The sequence below is a fragment of the Pleurodeles waltl genome, chromosome 8, assembly GCF_031143425.1.
Source record: "Pleurodeles waltl isolate 20211129_DDA chromosome 8, aPleWal1.hap1.20221129, whole genome shotgun sequence".
In the NCBI taxonomy this organism is placed as follows: Eukaryota; Metazoa; Chordata; class Amphibia; order Caudata; family Salamandridae; genus Pleurodeles; species Pleurodeles waltl.
Window position 1 is genome coordinate 1324874479 of NC_090447.1, and position 19289 is coordinate 1324893767.

A 19289-nucleotide genomic window follows, 5' to 3' on the forward strand; every position below is an offset into this window, starting at 1 on the left:
GCCACAAACAGCCAGGACCCCGGTTCTTTGGGAAGATACCCTAACATCCCTGGGGAAGGGCGGGCCGCATAACTGTGTCATTTGCAAAAAGTGCCAAGAAAAGGCAAGAAGAGCAAGGTTAAGGTTACAGATCAACTAGCTCAAATAGAAAGGAAAGCAAAGTCTAAAAGGGCACAGAAGAGGAACTCACAGAATAAAAACTACCCTAAAAAGTTGTGGCTGCAATCCTATGTCACATCCAATCAGACTAGGCATGAATGCAAGATTGCTTGCAATGTTTAATCAATCAGCGACAGGGCAGCCCCAGATATCACAGTCCATAAAGTGTGATCAGAAGCCACCCTCCGCTATCCCCACAGAAACCAAGCAAATAAAGGGGGTGAATGCAGTCCTGGGGGAACCACTTGAGCAGGCAAGGAATGTTTGCCCACAAACCAGCTTGAAGGAGGCTCTTCCTCTGAAGTCCTGGGGCAGGACATCTTGGCCCAGAGTAACTGTCCATCAAGGCTGAGGGTAGTTGGTGGTCTTCAGGAAGTTAAAGAAATTAAGTTAGCCTTCATCTGGGAGGGTCACAATCGTCTAGCCCCCAGACAAAAGGTGCACCATATGCGCATGAACCGTACTGTTGTCCTCGAAGTATGCTGTGGGGCGGACTTCCCCTAGCACTCTTCACCTGGAATCATCCCCTCTGGACCGGCGAGTGACCAGATCAGACCCTAAGGTAATTGCTCTTAATAATTTTGCAGATACTTTCTACACTCTGCCCTCCATATGGCGAAGAGGAAAATTCCAAGACAGAAGAAAGCCATACCAAGTACATTCCTGGTGAGGTCAAGTGCCGCACAATTTTATTCCATTCAGAATATCGATCGCTTGGAAACGAGGATATTCTTAATCAAGACAATATACTAAAATTTTTAGAGCAGATTGCAGCCCTAACAAAGATTACTTCAGAAATGATTGAATCAGTGTAATTTATAGGTCGCAAGCTGGGGAAGTTCAATGAAACGACCAAAGTCACCTGGCGGTCTACTAAAATGGCTGAGGCAGTCCTTAGGGAAAATAAACGTTTTAAGAAATGGGGAATTAATCTGGAAGGGGCACCAGATCCTGGATACCCATAGCCCCTAAAGCTACGTAAAGCTGCACTGGATGACAACACAAGGCAGATTGAGGCCCCCTAATCAGTTCTGCGGACAACACAGGGGCCCTCTCTGGGCAAAGTCCCCAACACCACTTAAACAGAGGGAAAGTAGTGAGAGAGACAATTGGCGGTGGGTAGCTCAAACTCTCAACCATCAGCAAGCAACAAATTGAATCTCTGATTCAGGGGACGAAGGGGCTTCGGAGTGTCCCAATCTAAGGCTCTGTTCTTGAAATATTCACGGCCTAAAGAGTAAGCTAGAAGATTTTGAAACACTAAACTATCTCCAAAGCTTTCCAGTTATCACGCTACAAGAAACCTGGGCCTTGGATCCAATTTGTATCCCGGGTTACTCCCATGCAGTCCTACCCGCCATTAAGGAAGGTAAATTCAGCCGTGGGAAAGGCAGCTTTGGGGTGTGTATCTGTCAACCGCCCTTAATGCCAGCTGCTAGGTGCTCTCATCCGACGCTGACAAATTTCTTAAAGTGCTCCTGATCTTTTTGTACAGAAGGAAAGAGCAGGGGTTAACCCTAGTTAACATCTATAAACCCTCAAGGGGGAAGAAACAGGAGACGATGTCCAAATCCATGTCCATAACTCAACTGGCCTGGCTATACCCGCTCCTTCCACTAATAACGGGGGATTTCAATAGGAACCTATTTGGCCGGTCTGAAATTAATGAGGTCATTGAAGCCCGGGAACATCAGTGGCTCATGCCCCAAACAGTCGCTGACAAAAGCAGCAAGAAGGAGCTCAATAGGAACATCTTTACTGGGATCTCCAGAGCACCTAGGCTTTAGAGATTGAAATGGCCAGTTCAGCAAAGATACTCCACCCTTCCTGTTGCTTCATGCTATAAATGGCAACTCATTAATAGACTTCACTTGTGTCTCTCTATCACTCATGCAAATGGTATTTTCCTATTAATTGGGTCTAAGGACTGAAAGTGATCATCTACTGCAGAAAGTGGTCTTTACCCTCACTCCAGCAGTGAATACGGGCAATGCTGAACTTCCTGGCTCTGAACACCTATGCCAGCTAAAAAGAATTACATGGACTTCCGCCTCCCTAGGTACTCTGGCCTAGGACGCTGCCAACCACTTAAAATTCTCTTTACGAATAGAAGGGTCAGCCAAAGTCAAATGGGAAGCATTCATTTACTCATACACCCAGCAAATTTGCCAGGAATGTCAAAACCACTAGGAGCAATGTAAGTACAATCTCGCCAGCTACAAAGAAGAAGCTCACCTCGCGCAGACTGAAGCAGCTAAAGAGGAACGTCAACCAAGCACTCCAGGTGGTCCATTCGTTTCCAGAACAAGAACGCTATCTCACTAACCTGAGACAAGCAAAAAACTTGAAGCAGGCTGTATGGGGAATTAGGAAGCAACAACACAGAGGAATTTCGGGCCAAACTTGTCTGGGACACAAAAATACTAGCAAGTTTTGGAACATGGTAAACACCCTAAATAATCCACATGGCCCTAAATTAGAATCAAAAATGTCGGGGGCCAACTGGGCGGCCCTTTTGAAAGACCACTTGTATCAAAACAAAAGTGAAGAAGACCACGCTTCCCCCAGAGTCTCAGGCTGGGTCAGCCAGCCTGATGATTCAGACCCGATAAAGTCAGGAGTGGGGTCAGTGAATACAACGTCACCCCAGCAGAAATTCAACGGCTAATAGTCAGAGGGAGGAAGACGGGGGCCCCTGTTCCAAACGGGGTCCCTCAGGCCATCTATAAATCAGACCCATCCATGTGGGTAGAAGCCATGGCTTCCCTTTTCAAATATGCCTTGGTTGGCAAATCGATCCTGGAATGTTGTCATTTCTCCAATATATAAAAGTGGGGACAAATTGGCCCGAGAAATTATCGGCTAATAGCGCTTGATTGACAATGAAGCAAAATATTTTGCCAGGGTCCTCCTTGAACATCTTATTGACTTGGCTGGCCGAAAATAAATAATTCCCCCAAATCAAACCAGGTTCACTAGCAACACAGGCACAGAAACCAACACCACGGCCTTGTCTCTTATACTCGACTCTTCAATAGTGGCAAACCTTCCACTATACCTCCGTTTTATTGACTTCAAAGCAGCATTTGACAGTATAAATCGAAGTAGGCTTTGGGGGAAACTCAGCAGCTGGCAAATCCCACTGTAACTCCTCAAAGCCACTGAGAACCTGTACTCTAGAATGTGGGTCAGGATCAAACCGGGTAGGAGGATTCCATCAACTAGAGGCCTAAAACAGGGCTGCGTCCTGGCCCCCAACCGTATTTAATCTTTTTATGGCTGATTATTCAACAGCACTTTCTTCCATCAAAACCCATGCTCCATGACTGGGGATGATGCAACTGTCGAACCTCCTATATGTGGATGACGTTGTACTACTCAGTAGAACCAAGGTAGGCATGAGACATATTTTAAATGCCACAAAAGATTACTCCCTTAAGAAAGGGGAACAAATTAACCATAAAAAGACCAAAATCATGATCTCAGGTAAGTGATCCCTAAAGGGGGTCGCAATCTGGGAATTAAGTGGGAATAAGCTTGAAGAAACAGCTACTTATAAATACCTGGCTCTCCTGTTCGACTGCCATGGCTCCTTTTCTAAACAGAAAGAAGAAATAAGACAGAAAGGGGCTGCCCTCTCCTTGAGGCTTCGGATGCTCTCGGACAAATTGAACAAGTATATGCTCAGTCTACTGCTAGAAGTAGCCAGAGCTAAGGTGGTCTCTACGCTGGCCCATGGAAGTGTTGCCCTTCGTGGAAGAGACTCTAAGGTCTTGGACGATATCATAACGAGCATTTACAGGCAAATGTTTAAACTTCCATGCTACACCTCACCAGCACAGATAAGGCTGGAGTTTGGCCTGTACAAACAGTCCCTGGTATGGCATGCAGCCTATATTAACTTTTTTCACAAATCGAGAGGCACAGCCGGGAACACCACAAACCATAACATATGGGGGGAAATAACAATGAAGCCCAGCTCTCCGGCCCAAAAACATCTCGACACCCCAATGTAGCAGCTAGGCATGGAGAGTTCATGGTCATCGGTGCTCAACCACAAGCTATTCAAATCATTAACCAAAAAAGCAACAAAATACCTGTTGCAAATTGAAGACAAGTCAACTCTCGAGAAAAGGCATCACATCTGGCTCATTTTAAACAGATATTTCCCTAGCCCCTCAGGCATACCTGGGAGAAGTCCCAATGTATAGCATTAAAAGGAAATACCTGCTTTATCACTTGGGGGTACTCCCAGTGGGCAAACACGTTAGCCTGTAGTGTTGGCCCGCAAAAGGTGGGCCCTGCTGGCTCTGCAGGCTAGTGCCTGAAACTGCGTTTCACATATTCTGCATATGCAACAGCAGTTTCAGGAATCGTCGCAGGCTACTGCGCCTCTTATGGGTACAACTGGAGGTTCGCACAGGCGGACATGCAATCCTTTGCTGTCTAAATTCAGATAATCAAATACTGATCACCCAAACAGTGAGATATTTGGAGGGAGTGGGGCGTGCTCTGACCGGCATAACCATCAAAGAGCTCAAAACACAAGCCTCTGCTCCCTGCCACAGCGTAAAAAACAACAATGGATGTGCTCTGTGACTTTACAAATTTGAACTAAATGGCAGCTAAAATCCTTTGTCACACTCGTACTTTAGGATTCGAGTGCCCACCTGACAACCGTGCTTTCACTTTCAATTGGACTTCTACGGTAACAATAGTCTTTTAGCATAGGGGAGGAGGTACACCTTGTACTTTAGGAACTGAAGGTCTGCCTGGTGGCGATATTTTGCATTGTGAAATGAGTGTTACATTTGAATTTTATTGTAATGGTTTTAATTAACAGAGCACTTAATAAATTAGTTACATTTAGTAGATTTTGTACCCTGGATGGGGTCAATTTTAAGATTTGGAAAAGGACCAAAACAATGTCTGAAAAAATATTTTACCCATATTTTAATTACTGAAGGAAATTGTGTGTTGTGGGTTGTATAAGAGTTTATGAACAAACAATGTTGGAATTCAGACCAGACAGTGATAATCAAGTGTTAATTTCCTATGTTAAACCTTACCGAGCAGTTTCAACAGCTACTATTTCACGATGGGTGAGTACTGTTATGTCTGAAGCAGGAATAGATTTGTCTAAATTTGGGGCTCACTCCTCAAGGGGTGCTATGGCCAGAAAAGTATTCTGGGCAGATTGCACACTTGCTGACATTATGAAAGCAGAAGATTGGTCTTTTGCAACTTTTCATCTTTAACCAGTGGAACGTGTGAGTGGTGTTGCATTGGAAAGCTTTAAACATGCATAATGGTAGCCTCCGGACCTGTAATGAAGTCAGGATTCTCCAATTAACATACAGAGAGAATCTTGATTTCATTAAGGACAATGGAGGCTAGCATTCTCACGCCCGCAAATCCCCTGTTTTTTATCACATTTCAATATTTGAAATGCATGTTTCGTATGGTTTAATGCTACACTAACTCTATACCTTTTCATTTAAGGGAGATTGATTAATAGATTATTTTAAAGGTATCACTTGTCTTTTTTCTTTGGGAAACTTGTTCAATTAAACAAGATGGCCTAGTCTGTTTCATTGCAGCTTAAAGAGGAAGATGCTTAGTGACATGGAGTTATATGATGTTTTAAATATTCTGTAATGGAATGTTGTCTTTTTGATGTATTAATATTCTTTAAAGGCTGCATGTTGGGGCAGTAATACAGATTTATTGTATAATGCTAGCCTCTGCTGTCCTTAATGAAATCAAGATTCTCTCTGTATGTGAACTGGAGAATCGTCATTCCTGAACAGCCTATCACAGCAACCCCAGTTCATATTTCCACCACTAGCCTGTGCTTAATATGTAAAAACTATGTGCAAAGTCCAAACTTTTACTTAGGAGCCCACAGACAGTGGAAAATGTGAAGTTGGCTGATGAATACCAATGAATGGCTAGTCTGGATTCCCCCACATGCCTCTTTCTTCCACCATCCTATTCTTCCTGCCTTTACCTAATCTGAAAAGTTCTTTTCATCCTCGCTTTCATCCTCTGTTACGGTTTCCTTATCTTTTTTCCTCATTCTTTCTTCCTTTTCAGGCCTTCTCTCATGCTCTCTGTCAAAGTCTGACGATGAAAAAAGTGCTGGTCTCCAAAAATGAGTGCCAGCGCCCACCCCCTATAAACACAGGCACAAATTAAGCACTCCTAGGTCAGCCAATGAGGTCAACCCCCCTTAAGTACCTAGTGAACCAAATGAGAAACTGATGGAACACATATTCATCTTGCTAATTTAATACAATTTCTAATTTTGTATCTTTCTGCAAAAGGCAATGGAGCTTAAATAAACAACAAGCTTTAAGGATGCCTTTACCCTCTGAGCACGCTCTTTTAGCTCTTGTTCTTGTGCAAGGAATGCTTCTAGCCTCCTCTGGACATCAACAAGCTTTTCAGGGTTAATCCTAAAAATAAAAACAAACACATTTACTGACCAGGTTTACTAAACAAATGAATAAAATGAATACTTTATATGGGCTTATCTCAAAGTAAAGATAGCTATCACCACTTGGTGAACAAAGGACTTCAAATGTGTTAAGCAGGTAAATACACAGAGGCACAGCAGATACACACGGTCATTGCAGTCCAGAGAATGCAAATGGCGACAACAGCTTAGGATTTTTCACACAAGATTTTTACGGCAGATAATATATTTCTAAACAAGATAATTACCCCCTCAAGAACAGTCCTTACAAAAACCTCACATGAAAAAGTATATAGGACTAAAGGCATTAGCTGTTGACATTCAAATGAAAATAACATTTCAGAATTTAGCCATTATCTGACAAGCTTCCATTTTGGGTATCTAAATGCATTTCCGAAAATTCAAAGCTGCAATCATCAGCTTAAAAGTGTGGCTAGTGACTTAGAGCAATCAACTATATCTCAGCAGTCTCAATAATGGGAAACTCATTGTTTTTAGATTAGCTTTGCGGAACATGTGCGGGTTTAGGCATTTTTAAGCGACCATATCCTGTGTGGTTTATCACCTGAATAGTAGCCAGGATCATTTAAAGCCATTTCTCTGACTCAAAAAACATGACTAACTTGAGGAAACCGTAGACTGCGTCACCAAACTGGCACACTGGGACTCACTTGCCTGCCTTCCTCCAGCTAATTAGCTAAGAATTCTACCTCTCTGTGTGTGCTATATGAGTTTTATCACCATTGCCTGCCTCTGCTTGTTGTCACCACTCGGTGCCAATCTCCATTGAGGAACATCCACCATGGAATTTGTAACAAGTCCTTGAACACTTCTGGGATTACTTTTAGTCACCTCAAGTGGACCACGTAGTGCCCCCCCCTTTCTCTGAGAGTTTGCACACAATTTCTCTTTGCATGTCCTCACCATATATACATTGATTTCCTCCAAGTAACATACATTCACTTTCTATGAGAGAATCCCAATGCTTCCATAGTAATTTATTGACAGACATTTGTGGTTGTGTGTTCAAGGACCTTTTAGATGGGTTGGAATGGGTGTGATTTGACCAAAGAGAGACCCTCAGATGTAGATTTGCAGGTCAATGTCCCTCGGGGGCTTGTGCTTTCCTCTTGAAGCTGGGTCCTGCTTTAGGGAACAGCTCCTAGTCTTTGATGTAGGTTTTGGATGGGGCTTCCTTGCATTCGTCCTAAGAATTGGTGCAGCCCATCACAAAGTCTTATTTAGAGAGAATCACGTTTACATAAATACATTTGCCTAGCCATAACTTTACATTGACAATTACTATGCATTGTCTCTTTAATCGTACATTAACCTTTGCACACATTCAGGTTTAGATTCATGGCACCAATTTAGGTTTTGAGCAATGCTCAGAGGCAGGTTAAAGATTAGGGTAATAATTAGGCTTTAGTAAGGGTTGGGGTAAGCTTAGTGCTAGAACAGGGGGGAGAGTGAGGACTAGGCAAAGGCACTGATGCAATATAAATTAAGCAATGTTGCGGCTATGTAAAATGATAATGTGAAGACTGGCATTACAATAGTTGCATATGAAGTAACAGTTTCTGCAGAGTAATACATGATATGGATGTAGCATATTCATGTAAAGGTTTCAGGTGCAGAGGGGCCCTAGTATGAGATGCTCATGTCAGCAACATTAAGGTGGTCTTAATGCATATTTAAAGTTAAGTTGTTCTATCAGGAGAAGGGTCATGGTGATTCATGCTGCATTACCATTGCCCAGTGGTATCATGATAAGCAGTATTTCTCAAGCTTTGTCTCCCAGCTCATGGGGCAAGTGGGAGGGGGTGAGATTCCTGAAAGCAGTCACTTTTTCGTGTCAATAAACATGTCTAAAGCTCTTAGAGACATTTTCAATATGCTTTACCTTTGACGGAGGTGAAAGTGCTTCAGAATACACCATGGTTCAGTTCAGATCACCAATAGATATTTCACTTCTCAAGGGCCTTCCTCAATATGGCAAAGTAATGTGCCTCTTGCTGATGGGTTTGTTCTCTTAAGGTGGTTGTGAAGTGTGTCCTCCTTTCGACCAAGGGGGCACATCTTCTCCCCCTTTTCAGTAGTAGCACTGCCCCATAAAATTCTCATTCTGCTTTCCAGTTGCCCACTATCTTGTAGTCTCCTGTCTTATCTTTACCAGTCAGTGGGTCGGGTTCACATTTATCCTAAGCAAGGCTGTTTATCCTAGAAAATGTGCTTGAGAATCTGATTCTGCTATGATGCTGTATCCTTGCCTCAACGGGAATCTCACACCCTATCACACTGGATAGCTTCCCACTTCATCAGCTGACCTCTATACACAAGTGCCATTTATAGTTCTATGCAGATCTGTGACCTGTAAGGTTCTCCACACCTTTACTCAGCAATAGTGCAGCAGTGAGTCAAGTTTCTGTTTTTGCCATAAGGCAAGTCTCTTTTAACCTGCTATCTGCAGTTTTGTTGGTCTACAAGTGTGATAAAATGTATGCTAATTTAAATCAAGCATGTAACTCTATGAACTATCCAATGCTGCAGAAGAAGTTACTTATCTTTAACTATAGTTCTCTAGCATTGGTATCTTTCAGAGATTCACACGTGGTCCACCCTCCTTCGCAGTAGAAGGTCGCCTTCTAGATAAGATGCTTTCAAAGTTGTGCTAGGACACCTGAGGTATGATGGCCACTAGCAGAATGGAGTTCAGCCTCACTGGTTCAGGTTTCAGTCTTTTCCAAAAAGGTGACTGGACTACTAAAGTGACAGAGTTTACAGCTCTTCATGTGATTGTTTAGCACTACACTACTGTTATAAATTTACTGATGGATTACGAGATCGACAAAGCAGAATGAATCAAGCAACTGAATGTATGTAAGATCTAATGCTGGATAAAGATGACTTTACTGAAATGAAAAACATATTTAAAAGTGCCATCACTACTCCTCGATACCCCTGCATACATCTCCATAAAATTTTAAAGTGACCCAGTAAGTTTAAAGCAGGAAAAATAGACATCTGTTTTCTTACTTGATTCCATTAATGGGAACCTTCCGCTCGGTCAGCTGTTGCACCATGCCTTTCTCCTCTGAGGGAAGGAGGACCAGTAAAGCTTCACCCCCTTCTTTGTACCTGTCAAAGAAAAATGAAACCTGAAACATTCAGCTTTAAACCAGAATAACCAAATCTTACAATGTGGTGACAGACTGTGTCTTAAGAACTGGAACCTAGTTCGTGTGCCAAGAATATCTACCAACCTTGAAACTCTGTTGATGTGTGATAACCAGCTACTTTAACCTACTGAGCTATGTGACCAGGGAGCCAACATGAGACCTGCAGGTGGCAGTCACATCTCTGCCTCGGAGCCCAGCATCGCCAGCCAGCCCTCAGGGGCACTGGAGCAGGTGCGATGGCATTCCCACTACTCAAATGGTCGCGCGTCGGAGCAGAGGAAGTCGGCTGAGGATTCCCTGGTGCCTGGGGGCGGGGCAGTGAGCCCTTTAACTTGAAACGCGCCCGGGTCGCGCGTCGGAGCAGAGGAAGTCGGCTGAGGATTCCCTGGTGCCTGGGGGCGGGGCAGTGAGCCCTTTAACTTGAAACTAAACGCGCCCGCTTCGCGGGACGCGCCCGGGCGAAGCCCGGGCCAAGGGCGGGCCCGTCCTTTGCCCGTCAGTGCCCGGAAGAGGCTGGGCTGGGCCACCCCTCTTGGTTTTCTCTTCCAAATTCTTTGTTTACGTATCTCACAAGAGTGTAGACCTTCCCCGTCTTCGTTAGGCCTACGTACCCATGTACATGTGAGCAAGTGACTGGAGGAACCCAGGACGAAGCCCGGATAAAGGGCGGACAGTTTGTGACAAGGTTTCTGGTTTGCACAGGCTGCTGACCTTTGTGACCTGTAGACCTGTATACCCGTACATATCACATTTGTCTTCAAGCAGCCCTTATCATCTTATTATTTGTATATAATTAGGAAAAGCCTTATTCGATTTTAAAGTGATAATTTGTGACTGTTAAGCATGTCAAAGCAAAAAGTCCCCCCTATACCCCAGACATTGGATAATTATTTAGTGAAGATTGTTAGTAAAATTAACTGTGAGAGGAGACAATCCCTAGGGCTTAGCAGCCCCCCCCCCATTATCTAGTGTGCAACTTTCACCTACTCCATTGGCTCTGGATGACAGTAGTAGTGTCTGCACTAATTCCGGTGTTCCTGATAGGGAAATGATTATGCAGAATACTTCTACCTTAGTCGATCTAGAGGTTTCTACTGATCCCATAGTGCAACATCCACCCACCCCACTACCTAGAGTGGTTAGAGCATGTAGAAAGACCCAGACTAAACGTGGGGGTGTTCGGCCCGCAAAAAAAAGATTAGTCAGCCCCCTCAAGAACCCAGATAAGGAGGAGGATAATACGGCAAATATTGACGACGTTAAACTAGATGCAGAAAAAACAAAAAACTTAGTAAGTATTATTGACTTAAAGATTAAGGGTATTGTCAAACCTCTTATGGTAAAAATTGATCAGCTAACCGCGGAGGTTAATAGATTAGGCAATCTCCTCAAAAAAACACTGGTGGAAGCAGATAGTGTGTCAGCCCCAATAACAATAAGCAATCATGATACTCAGGTTGCTCTTCCCGGTGATGATACAGGTTTAGATATTAGTAGGAGTGTTGTACAGAACTACCCGACACCACAGTCCTTAGCCTGCAGTGATAGCCAGGATGTTTTAATACCTGATAGAAAAGAGGATTGGATTGAGGTAAGGCGAAGGCGCGCCATTAATCTCCCTCCTGACTGCGCACCATATGTGGTAGTTTTAGCTAATGTTCCCCCTGTTGCAAAGGGGAATTATCAGGAAACCCACGAGTCTTTAAAAAATAAAACCGTTTCCTGGATGCACAGGCATTGTGGATTCCCAACTGAACTCTCAGATCAAGTTCTGACTACCAGAAGGGTAAATTGGATAGGGAGCTCTAAGAAAAGTTTTAGTGGTGACTGTGTCATTATAAACTTTAAACACCCTCAACATGCTGCCACTGTATTACTAAGAGCTGCCTCATTACCAATTACTGATAATAATGTGTGTGCCCGCTCGCTTGCTTTCTTTTACAGCCATCATAATAATGCCCCCTATGGGAGTAGAGGAAGTAGATTATGCCCTGTTACACACAGGCTATACCCTGATATTTCAATGCAAAACCGGTTTCAACCCCTAAGTTCTCTGGATGCAATTGATTGACTTAATGAGGGAGGGCAGTTCTTACCCCAGGTGATTATTACTCCCTGTGTGGATATCGGTATAGACAATACGATGGCTCAAGAATTGCCCAACAACACAGAAATTGAATTGGCGGTGGATATAAGGGCACCGCCCGATTATGGGGACATAAGCAATTCAAACCAGAATGCGAGTTGGGGACGAAACAATGGTGTGGGGCCTGATAGTAATTGTGTTAGGGGTAAGGATACTATTACTATTGTTTGTTGGAATGTGGCAGGGCTGAAATCGAAGGAGAGGGATCCGGGATGGTTAACGTTTGTTAATGCCCATGACATTTTATGTCTTCAAGAAACATGGTGTAAAGATGAAGTTAACTATGAGGGATTCGTTTCTTACAATTTACAGGCGTTGGGAGGTGGTATAGGTAGAGCGAAAGGCGGTCTCCTTATACTTGTAACGATCTGTCGTCCTATTGTGGTTAAAAAGTATATACCTGTAGGGGACCTTGTGCAGATCCTCTGGCTTGTGGATGACAAAGATCATAATGTTTTATTGATTAACTATTATAATAACATCTTTGATGTTACCCGGGTTAAAGTAGTAACAGATTTAGCCGCCGCTGTCGAAAATCTATGTCTGGAACAGAATGTTGTATTTGACTTCATCTGGGTAGGGGACTTTAATATTACTTTGTGCGATTTGTCTACACAAAGGGTTTGTGGGGTTACTAACAGTGCCGGCTGGGATGTCCCGCATTTTGGACATAACAGTTATGGGGAAGCACTGCACAAGTTCATGGGCTGCTATGACCTGGAAATAGTGGAGTGCTGTAAAGATGTTAATGGTTTACCCAGTCCCACTTTTAAAAATTGGCACACCAGCTCGGTCATTGATCATGTGATCACATCTTCTAATATTAGTTCTTACTGTGATCCACCAAGAATTGAAGTAACTACCCTAAGTGACCACAACCGTATTATTCTGGACACTACCCTTTGGGCCGGTAGTTCGGTGGATGTGGGAATTATTATTTCTAATGTAGAACCACATAGGACTAATGGTGTAAGGCTAAGATGGATTGGTGAAAGAGCCGATGATTTAACTAGCTCCATAATTAATGAGAGCCTGCTGGACATTGCTTCTATTTTAAAAAATAGTTCCGACTCTGAGAGGGTTTTATATTGTTTTAACCAAATTAATAAAGCTATTGACGCCAAGTTTACCAGTCGCAATAGTAGGCAAAGTAGGAACGGACCAAGATGGTTTAATCACCTTTGCACCTCCGCACTAACTGGCCTCAAGCAGGCTTTAACAGCGAGGCCCAGGGACATAAAACTGGTAAATAAATTAAGAATGGAATATAAATGTGCGCTCAAACAGAGGAAGGGTGAACTGCAGCAACAGGCTTGGGATTCCCTCAACCAAGCTGCTGAACTATCAAATTGTACATTATTTTGGGCCACGGTCAACTCGCCTTTTCTAAGGGATGAAAAAACACCACAGTTGACTTCTAATGTTTCTAGCGAGGGTTGGATTGCACATTTTTCCAGCATTTTTGACTCTGATAAAGTCAATGATCCTAGTCCCAATAAGTGGCCTACTCTGCCTTTGGATATATCCGTTAGTGAGGTCAAATATGGTATATGGGCTAGCAAAGGAGGGAAAGCTCAGGGCCCGGACGGGTTACCTATAGACGTTTATAAAGCTGCGCTGGGGTCTGGGGCCCCCTTTTAACCATTGTTTTTAATGTTGCCGCGTGTGCCGAGGCCCCTGTAACTTGGGGTGAATCAATCATTGTGCCAATTCATAAGGGAAGTAGATCTGACGCTAAGAATTACCGCCCGATCTCTCTCCTTGACTCTTCAGTCAAGTTTATGAGTAGAGTAATGTTAGTAAGATTAGAGGAATGGGCTGAGCAGGATAGCATACTGGCTGATAGCCAGTATGGTTTTAGGAAGGGACGAGGTACGCTCGACCAGTGCATCAATCTTGATCTACTGATCGGGAAGTATACTGAAGCGAAACCCGGTTCCCTGTATCTTTGTTTTGCTGACCTGAGCAGCGCATTCGATATGGTAGATCATTCCATTTTATGGCCAACTCTGTTAAATTTAGGAGCCCCAGAAGGCATAATCTTTTTCCTCGCTAGGTTATACGAGAAATTGAAAACCAATGTACTTTTTGGAACCAGAGGAGAATGTACTCCAAAAATCTGTGTTACACGAGGAATTAGACAGGGTTGTGTTTTGGCGCCTCTTTTATTTATTTTATTTATTAATGGAATTGATGATATTTTAAAAAAGGTTAATGCTGATGCTCCCCAGATCAACGGTGTTCCGGTGCCGGTGTTACTATATGCCGACGACGCTGTTTTACTCTCTCGAACACCTGTCGGATTACAACGACTAATGGATAGTTTTTCCTCCTTTGTTAAAGATAGAAAACTAGTAATTAATAAGGGAAAAACGCATACCATGACCTGCGGAGCTAAAGCTAAAACGTTAAATGCCTTTTTTATAGATGGTGAAAAGGTGCAACAGGTGGATAAATTTTGTTACCTAGGTATTACCTTCTCTAACGACAGGAAATGGAACAATGAATTTAATAACATCCGGAATAAAATGGCAAAAAATGCTTATGGTATTTATAGATTTGCTGCAAAAGTTGGGGATCATCGAACCAGGGATATGCTCAAGATTTACCAAGCTAGATGTGTGACTATTGCCCTGTATGGGGCAGGAGTATGGGGTTATAGCTGTACCTACAACTTACAGTTGGAGGAAAATATGTTTTTAAAAAAGCTCCTGTTTTTGCCCATCTCTGCCTCAACTGAATTAAGCCATCGCGAATTAGCCATTAATTATTTAACTGATCTGATATCACTTAGACCATTGATGATCTGGCGGTCTTTTTGGCTTGGCGATGAGAAGCTACTTAACAGAACTATTGTTGAGGATTGCTTACGTTTGGATAAATATCGAGATATTCCCTGGGTTAAATATGTTGTTGTCTGTTTTTCAGACATTTTTAATCTGAATATTTTAAATAATCCTAGTGCAGCAACCACGATCTCCAAATCAGAAATGAAAAGTATATTCCTAACTTATGCAGAAAGGAAACGAGCAACCATCATTGTCCTCCGTAATTTTTTATAATAGATACAATCTAATGGAGGGTTTTCCATCTTACCTAACTATGGTGACTAGGAATTCACATAAATTTGTGTTAACCAGACTAAGATTTGGGATGGCACATTGTTTAGTAGCCCATCCAAACATTAAGAAACACCCGATTGGGCCATGTAGGTGCGATAATGTATCTACACAGAGCACTGTGCACCTTCTGCTGTTCTGTAAACTGTATACATGTTTTCGTATAGTATTTTTGAAACCTCTGTTTGTTAAATACGGAACACGTACGGTTAAACATGCCATGGCTTTAATTTTTAATCTGCAATCAGCAGATATTTGTTTTTACACTGCCACCTTTTTAAATCAGTGCATCAATTCCAGGAAAAGTATGAGTTTTTAATGTATTTTATATTCATTTTATATATTTATGAATGATCATATGTATTACTCAATGAGCCATTAACTATAATTAATAACTGTTAGTTTTAATTGCAATGTCTTTGTAAATACGTACTGTTGTCTTTTTTTTCTTCTTTGTTCATGCTTTTATGGTCATTTGTATGTGCCGAATAAAGCTTTATGAATTGAATTGAATTGAATTGACTCAAATGGTCCTCAGGTAGACTTGATGTTCTTCTCAGTGGCGGCTTGGGAAGGCTCCACCGTCTCCACCGTGTTTGTTAAATTTGTTACAAATCTCTTTCCTCCCTTATCGGCTGAAGAATCTCTTACTTTCCTTTAATGTTTGCAATTGTTTTCAGTTTATTGAAAATAATGAGGAAACTAAAAGAAAAATCACCTGATTTTGGAAATGAAACGCTAGTGATTGTGGGCAGGTGGCCAAGTGATGGAGGGCATATTTGTGCAGTCTCTGAAGGTGGGCGAGATAACAAATTAACAGGGGTGCTGAGGGGTACTGAGCGAGAACAGATCCAATCGTCGGCTTTGGCTCCAACAGCCTCTGCACGAGCTGAGCATTAAAGCTATTTACATGTAAATCATGTCACTAACATCATGTACAAAAATATGATTTTCAAAAATATTGTATTTTTTTTAACACAAGAAATTGTTTCATATTAGTACACCATATGGCATCTCTGCTTCGATAAGTATTTATTAAAAGTGAGTGTCTAGACATGCGTTGAGAAAAAATCCTGTCCTACCTCGATAGCAATGCTATTAGTGAACTAAGAGGCAATTCAGTTGTATTGTGCACCCTAAGAGTGGCCTAGATTTTTACTGGAGCAACATTAGAGGCAGTTAAATCAAACATAATAGAGGTTTTGTACAGCGCACATCCTGAACTCACCTGCCTGAGTTGCCTCACATGTGATAATGAACATAGAGGAGGCTCTGTGAAAGAAAATAGTCTAAGATCACGTGCGTTGGTCAAGCAGGGAAGCAGAGTTGACGTCAGATCTTCCATTTTCATACTGTGCAATTCACCCATTACATATCTCTTTCTGACATTAAAGGTTAATGCGTTCTCATTCATATTTGGAGTATGCGAGAAGGGTGTGGGAGATAGACAGAACCCACAATTATTTCTTGCAGTTTTATAAAGTACGAACATTGCCGAAGGACATAAAAGTGCTAGAAGCACACAAATTACTATACACTTTGTTTTGATGGAGGGTTATTTGCCGGGCTTCACAAGATAATGAGCCGAGGCCAAGATACGACCCCGGTTCCCCATGTTGTATGCTTGGAAGCTGTAGCCATTAGGCCATGTCACCTCCTATGAACGCTCAGTCTGAGTGGGGCTCAAACTTCCAAGCGGACCTCGAGCTGAGCCAAGCTACTCGCCTGAGATTCCAGTGGTGCGCATACATTTAGACTTTAACCACCTCTTTGGCATTGGTAACACAGACAAAAGGTCTCCAGGTTGAAAAAAATAGTTTTGTTAACAAGGGCCCAGGGTCCTGGAAGGGGGAAAGAGGATTGTGGGGCAGGGAGGAAGAGGAAGGTGGGACCATGAAAGGGAAGGAGATACTTTTCTAGATGGCATGGTTTCATACAGAAGACGTGTATTCTGCGGCCAAGCACTTAAAAAACAAAAAGGCTGCACTGTCCTGCTCAGTATTCAAACCAGTTTAAATACTTTGGAATGTTACATATTTAGCCAGCAGGGGGCAGGGCTTTACTCATTTCTTTTGTTCTCTGGCTGATCATGCAACATCTTGGGCTCTGCCTGTCAGTTCCACAAAGACCATTCTAGCAGGTGATCTGCTTACTGAACTGTCTTGCAAGCAACTTTTTGTTTTGCCTGCATTTATTTTCTGACAGAGACTCCGACTAAACATCATATATCTATCTGGTGCCAATCAAGGACAGAGAGCCAATTGGTTCATAACCACATGACAACCCGCTGAGCATTACTTGAGTAAAATGTGTTTCAGGTAATAATCAGTTCTATAAAATACCACAGGGACAATTAGTGCAAAGTAAACTCTATCACATTAAAAGGCACTCTCAAGAGCACTAGGAAAGTAGGAAAGAAGAAATGCATTTTAAAATTTAAGTTTAAAATCAAAATCTTATTCTACTGCACGCATTATAAATTGTAACTGAAAATAAAAAAATAGAACAGTAACTGCAAAGCTTACGAGTGATGTGAACAGCAGAAAATACTCCAATATATTGGCTGCTTAGTTTTACATCAACCTCAGACTCATTTCTCTGGCTTAATAAGCTAAACTCACACAAAAAGAAAACCTGGAGAGATCATTTTTTCATCCCACCTGGGCATTTCCCATCCTGAATAAAATCTGGGGTAGTGAAGTAACATTTTCTACACACCAGCAGCGTGCCCGAGTGCCAGTAATAGTATTAAGAATGCTGAATGCATCCCGGGAACATATATGCCCAGGCTTTATTTTTGTCCATCAACTACGTGCATGCTCATAATGTAGCTTCCGGCTAGGTGGTGTAGCAGTGAGGGACAGCACAAAGGTGCTCCCCAAGTACCTCATTCTCTGATAAAATTCGCTTGACAAGAAAGGATGCCTGGTTGCGGTGTGGAGTACGTGGAGTTTCACATAGCAATTGCACAACAGGAGGCATCTGTGTTCACGACTAAGACATTTTCTTCTCTCTGCAGGAGGCTATAGCTCAATAGGGGTTATGGCCCAAAACATAAGGTTATATTTGCAGATTTTACATGTGACCGATGTAAGTGAACCATGAAGATTTATGAGCTGGTTACTCAAAGCTCATAACAATGCAACACACGCAAAGGAGAGCTCTTAGACAGATATGCTCATCCTCTGTCCTCCTCATGAAGGAGGAGTTGGAGGGAGCAAACCAGCCACTGCAGAGATAATCAACACAGACAAGACTCGAAGTCTTGATCTTCAGCAGCGACAACTACCCCTGGGACGCCTCTTGGTGGCCCACAGAACTACGTCCCACTCCAACACCAGCTGAGCACACTAAGAACCTCGGTATCATCCTGGACAGCAAATTCACCATGAGGTCCCAAGACAATGCACTGTCATCCTCTGCTTCTTCATCCTGCACATGTTACAAAACAAATTTGAAGTGGCTTTCCCGAGACGCACCATCACCCAAGCCCTCATCACCAGTCGACTAGACTATGCAAACACCCTCTTTATGGGAATCGAGGAATACCTAGTTCAAAGACTATAGACCATCCAGAATGCCACAGCAAGACTCATCCTGGATCTCTCTCACCACACCCACATCACCCCCACCTCAAAAAACTCCACTAGCTCCCAGTTTAGAAGAGATGCCAGTTCAAGCTCCTCAACCACAGGTTCAAGGCCCTGCATGACTCCAGACCCTTCTACATCAACCACGGCCTGAGATTCCACAAACCCTCCAGGCATCTTTGTGAGAAAGTAGCCTCTTTCTAGCATGGTTACCCCCATTTTTGGCCTGTTTGTCAATGTGTTTGACTGTGTCACTGGGATCCTGCTAGCCAGGACCCCTGTGCTTATGGTTTTTGGCCTGTTTGTCGGTATGTTTGACTGTTGTCAGTATGGTTGACTGTGTTATTGGGGATCCTGCTAACCAGGACCCCAGTGCTTATGCTCTCTCTCCTTTTAAATTGACTGTTGGATACTGTTAACAGTAGTCCACTCATAATTGGCATACTGGTGCCCCCTTATAAGTCCCTAGTATATGGTACTTAGATACCCAGGGCATTGGGGTTCCAGCGGATCCCTATAGGCTGCAGCATTACAGCGGATCCCTATAGGCTGCAGCATTACTTTTGCGCATTTGTGAAATGGTGCATATACCCTTTCACTGCCATTTTCACTGAACAA

The 19289-nt window shown here is 42.8% G+C and overlaps 1 protein-coding gene across 1 annotated transcript in view; it reads right to left on the bottom strand.

Annotated features, from left to right (window-relative positions):
- The window catches only part of DDX10 (DEAD-box helicase 10), a 794248-nt gene that overhangs the window by 627076 nt on the left and 147883 nt on the right, over nucleotides 1–19289 (bottom strand). The window contains exons 10-11 of the mRNA XM_069202312.1: nucleotides 9674–9775; nucleotides 6530–6617 (exon numbers count right to left, since the gene is read on the bottom strand). Coding sequence (XP_069058413.1) covers nucleotides 6530–6617; nucleotides 9674–9775 — 190 coding nt within the window. The remainder of the gene's footprint in view (nucleotides 1–6529; nucleotides 6618–9673; nucleotides 9776–19289) is intronic.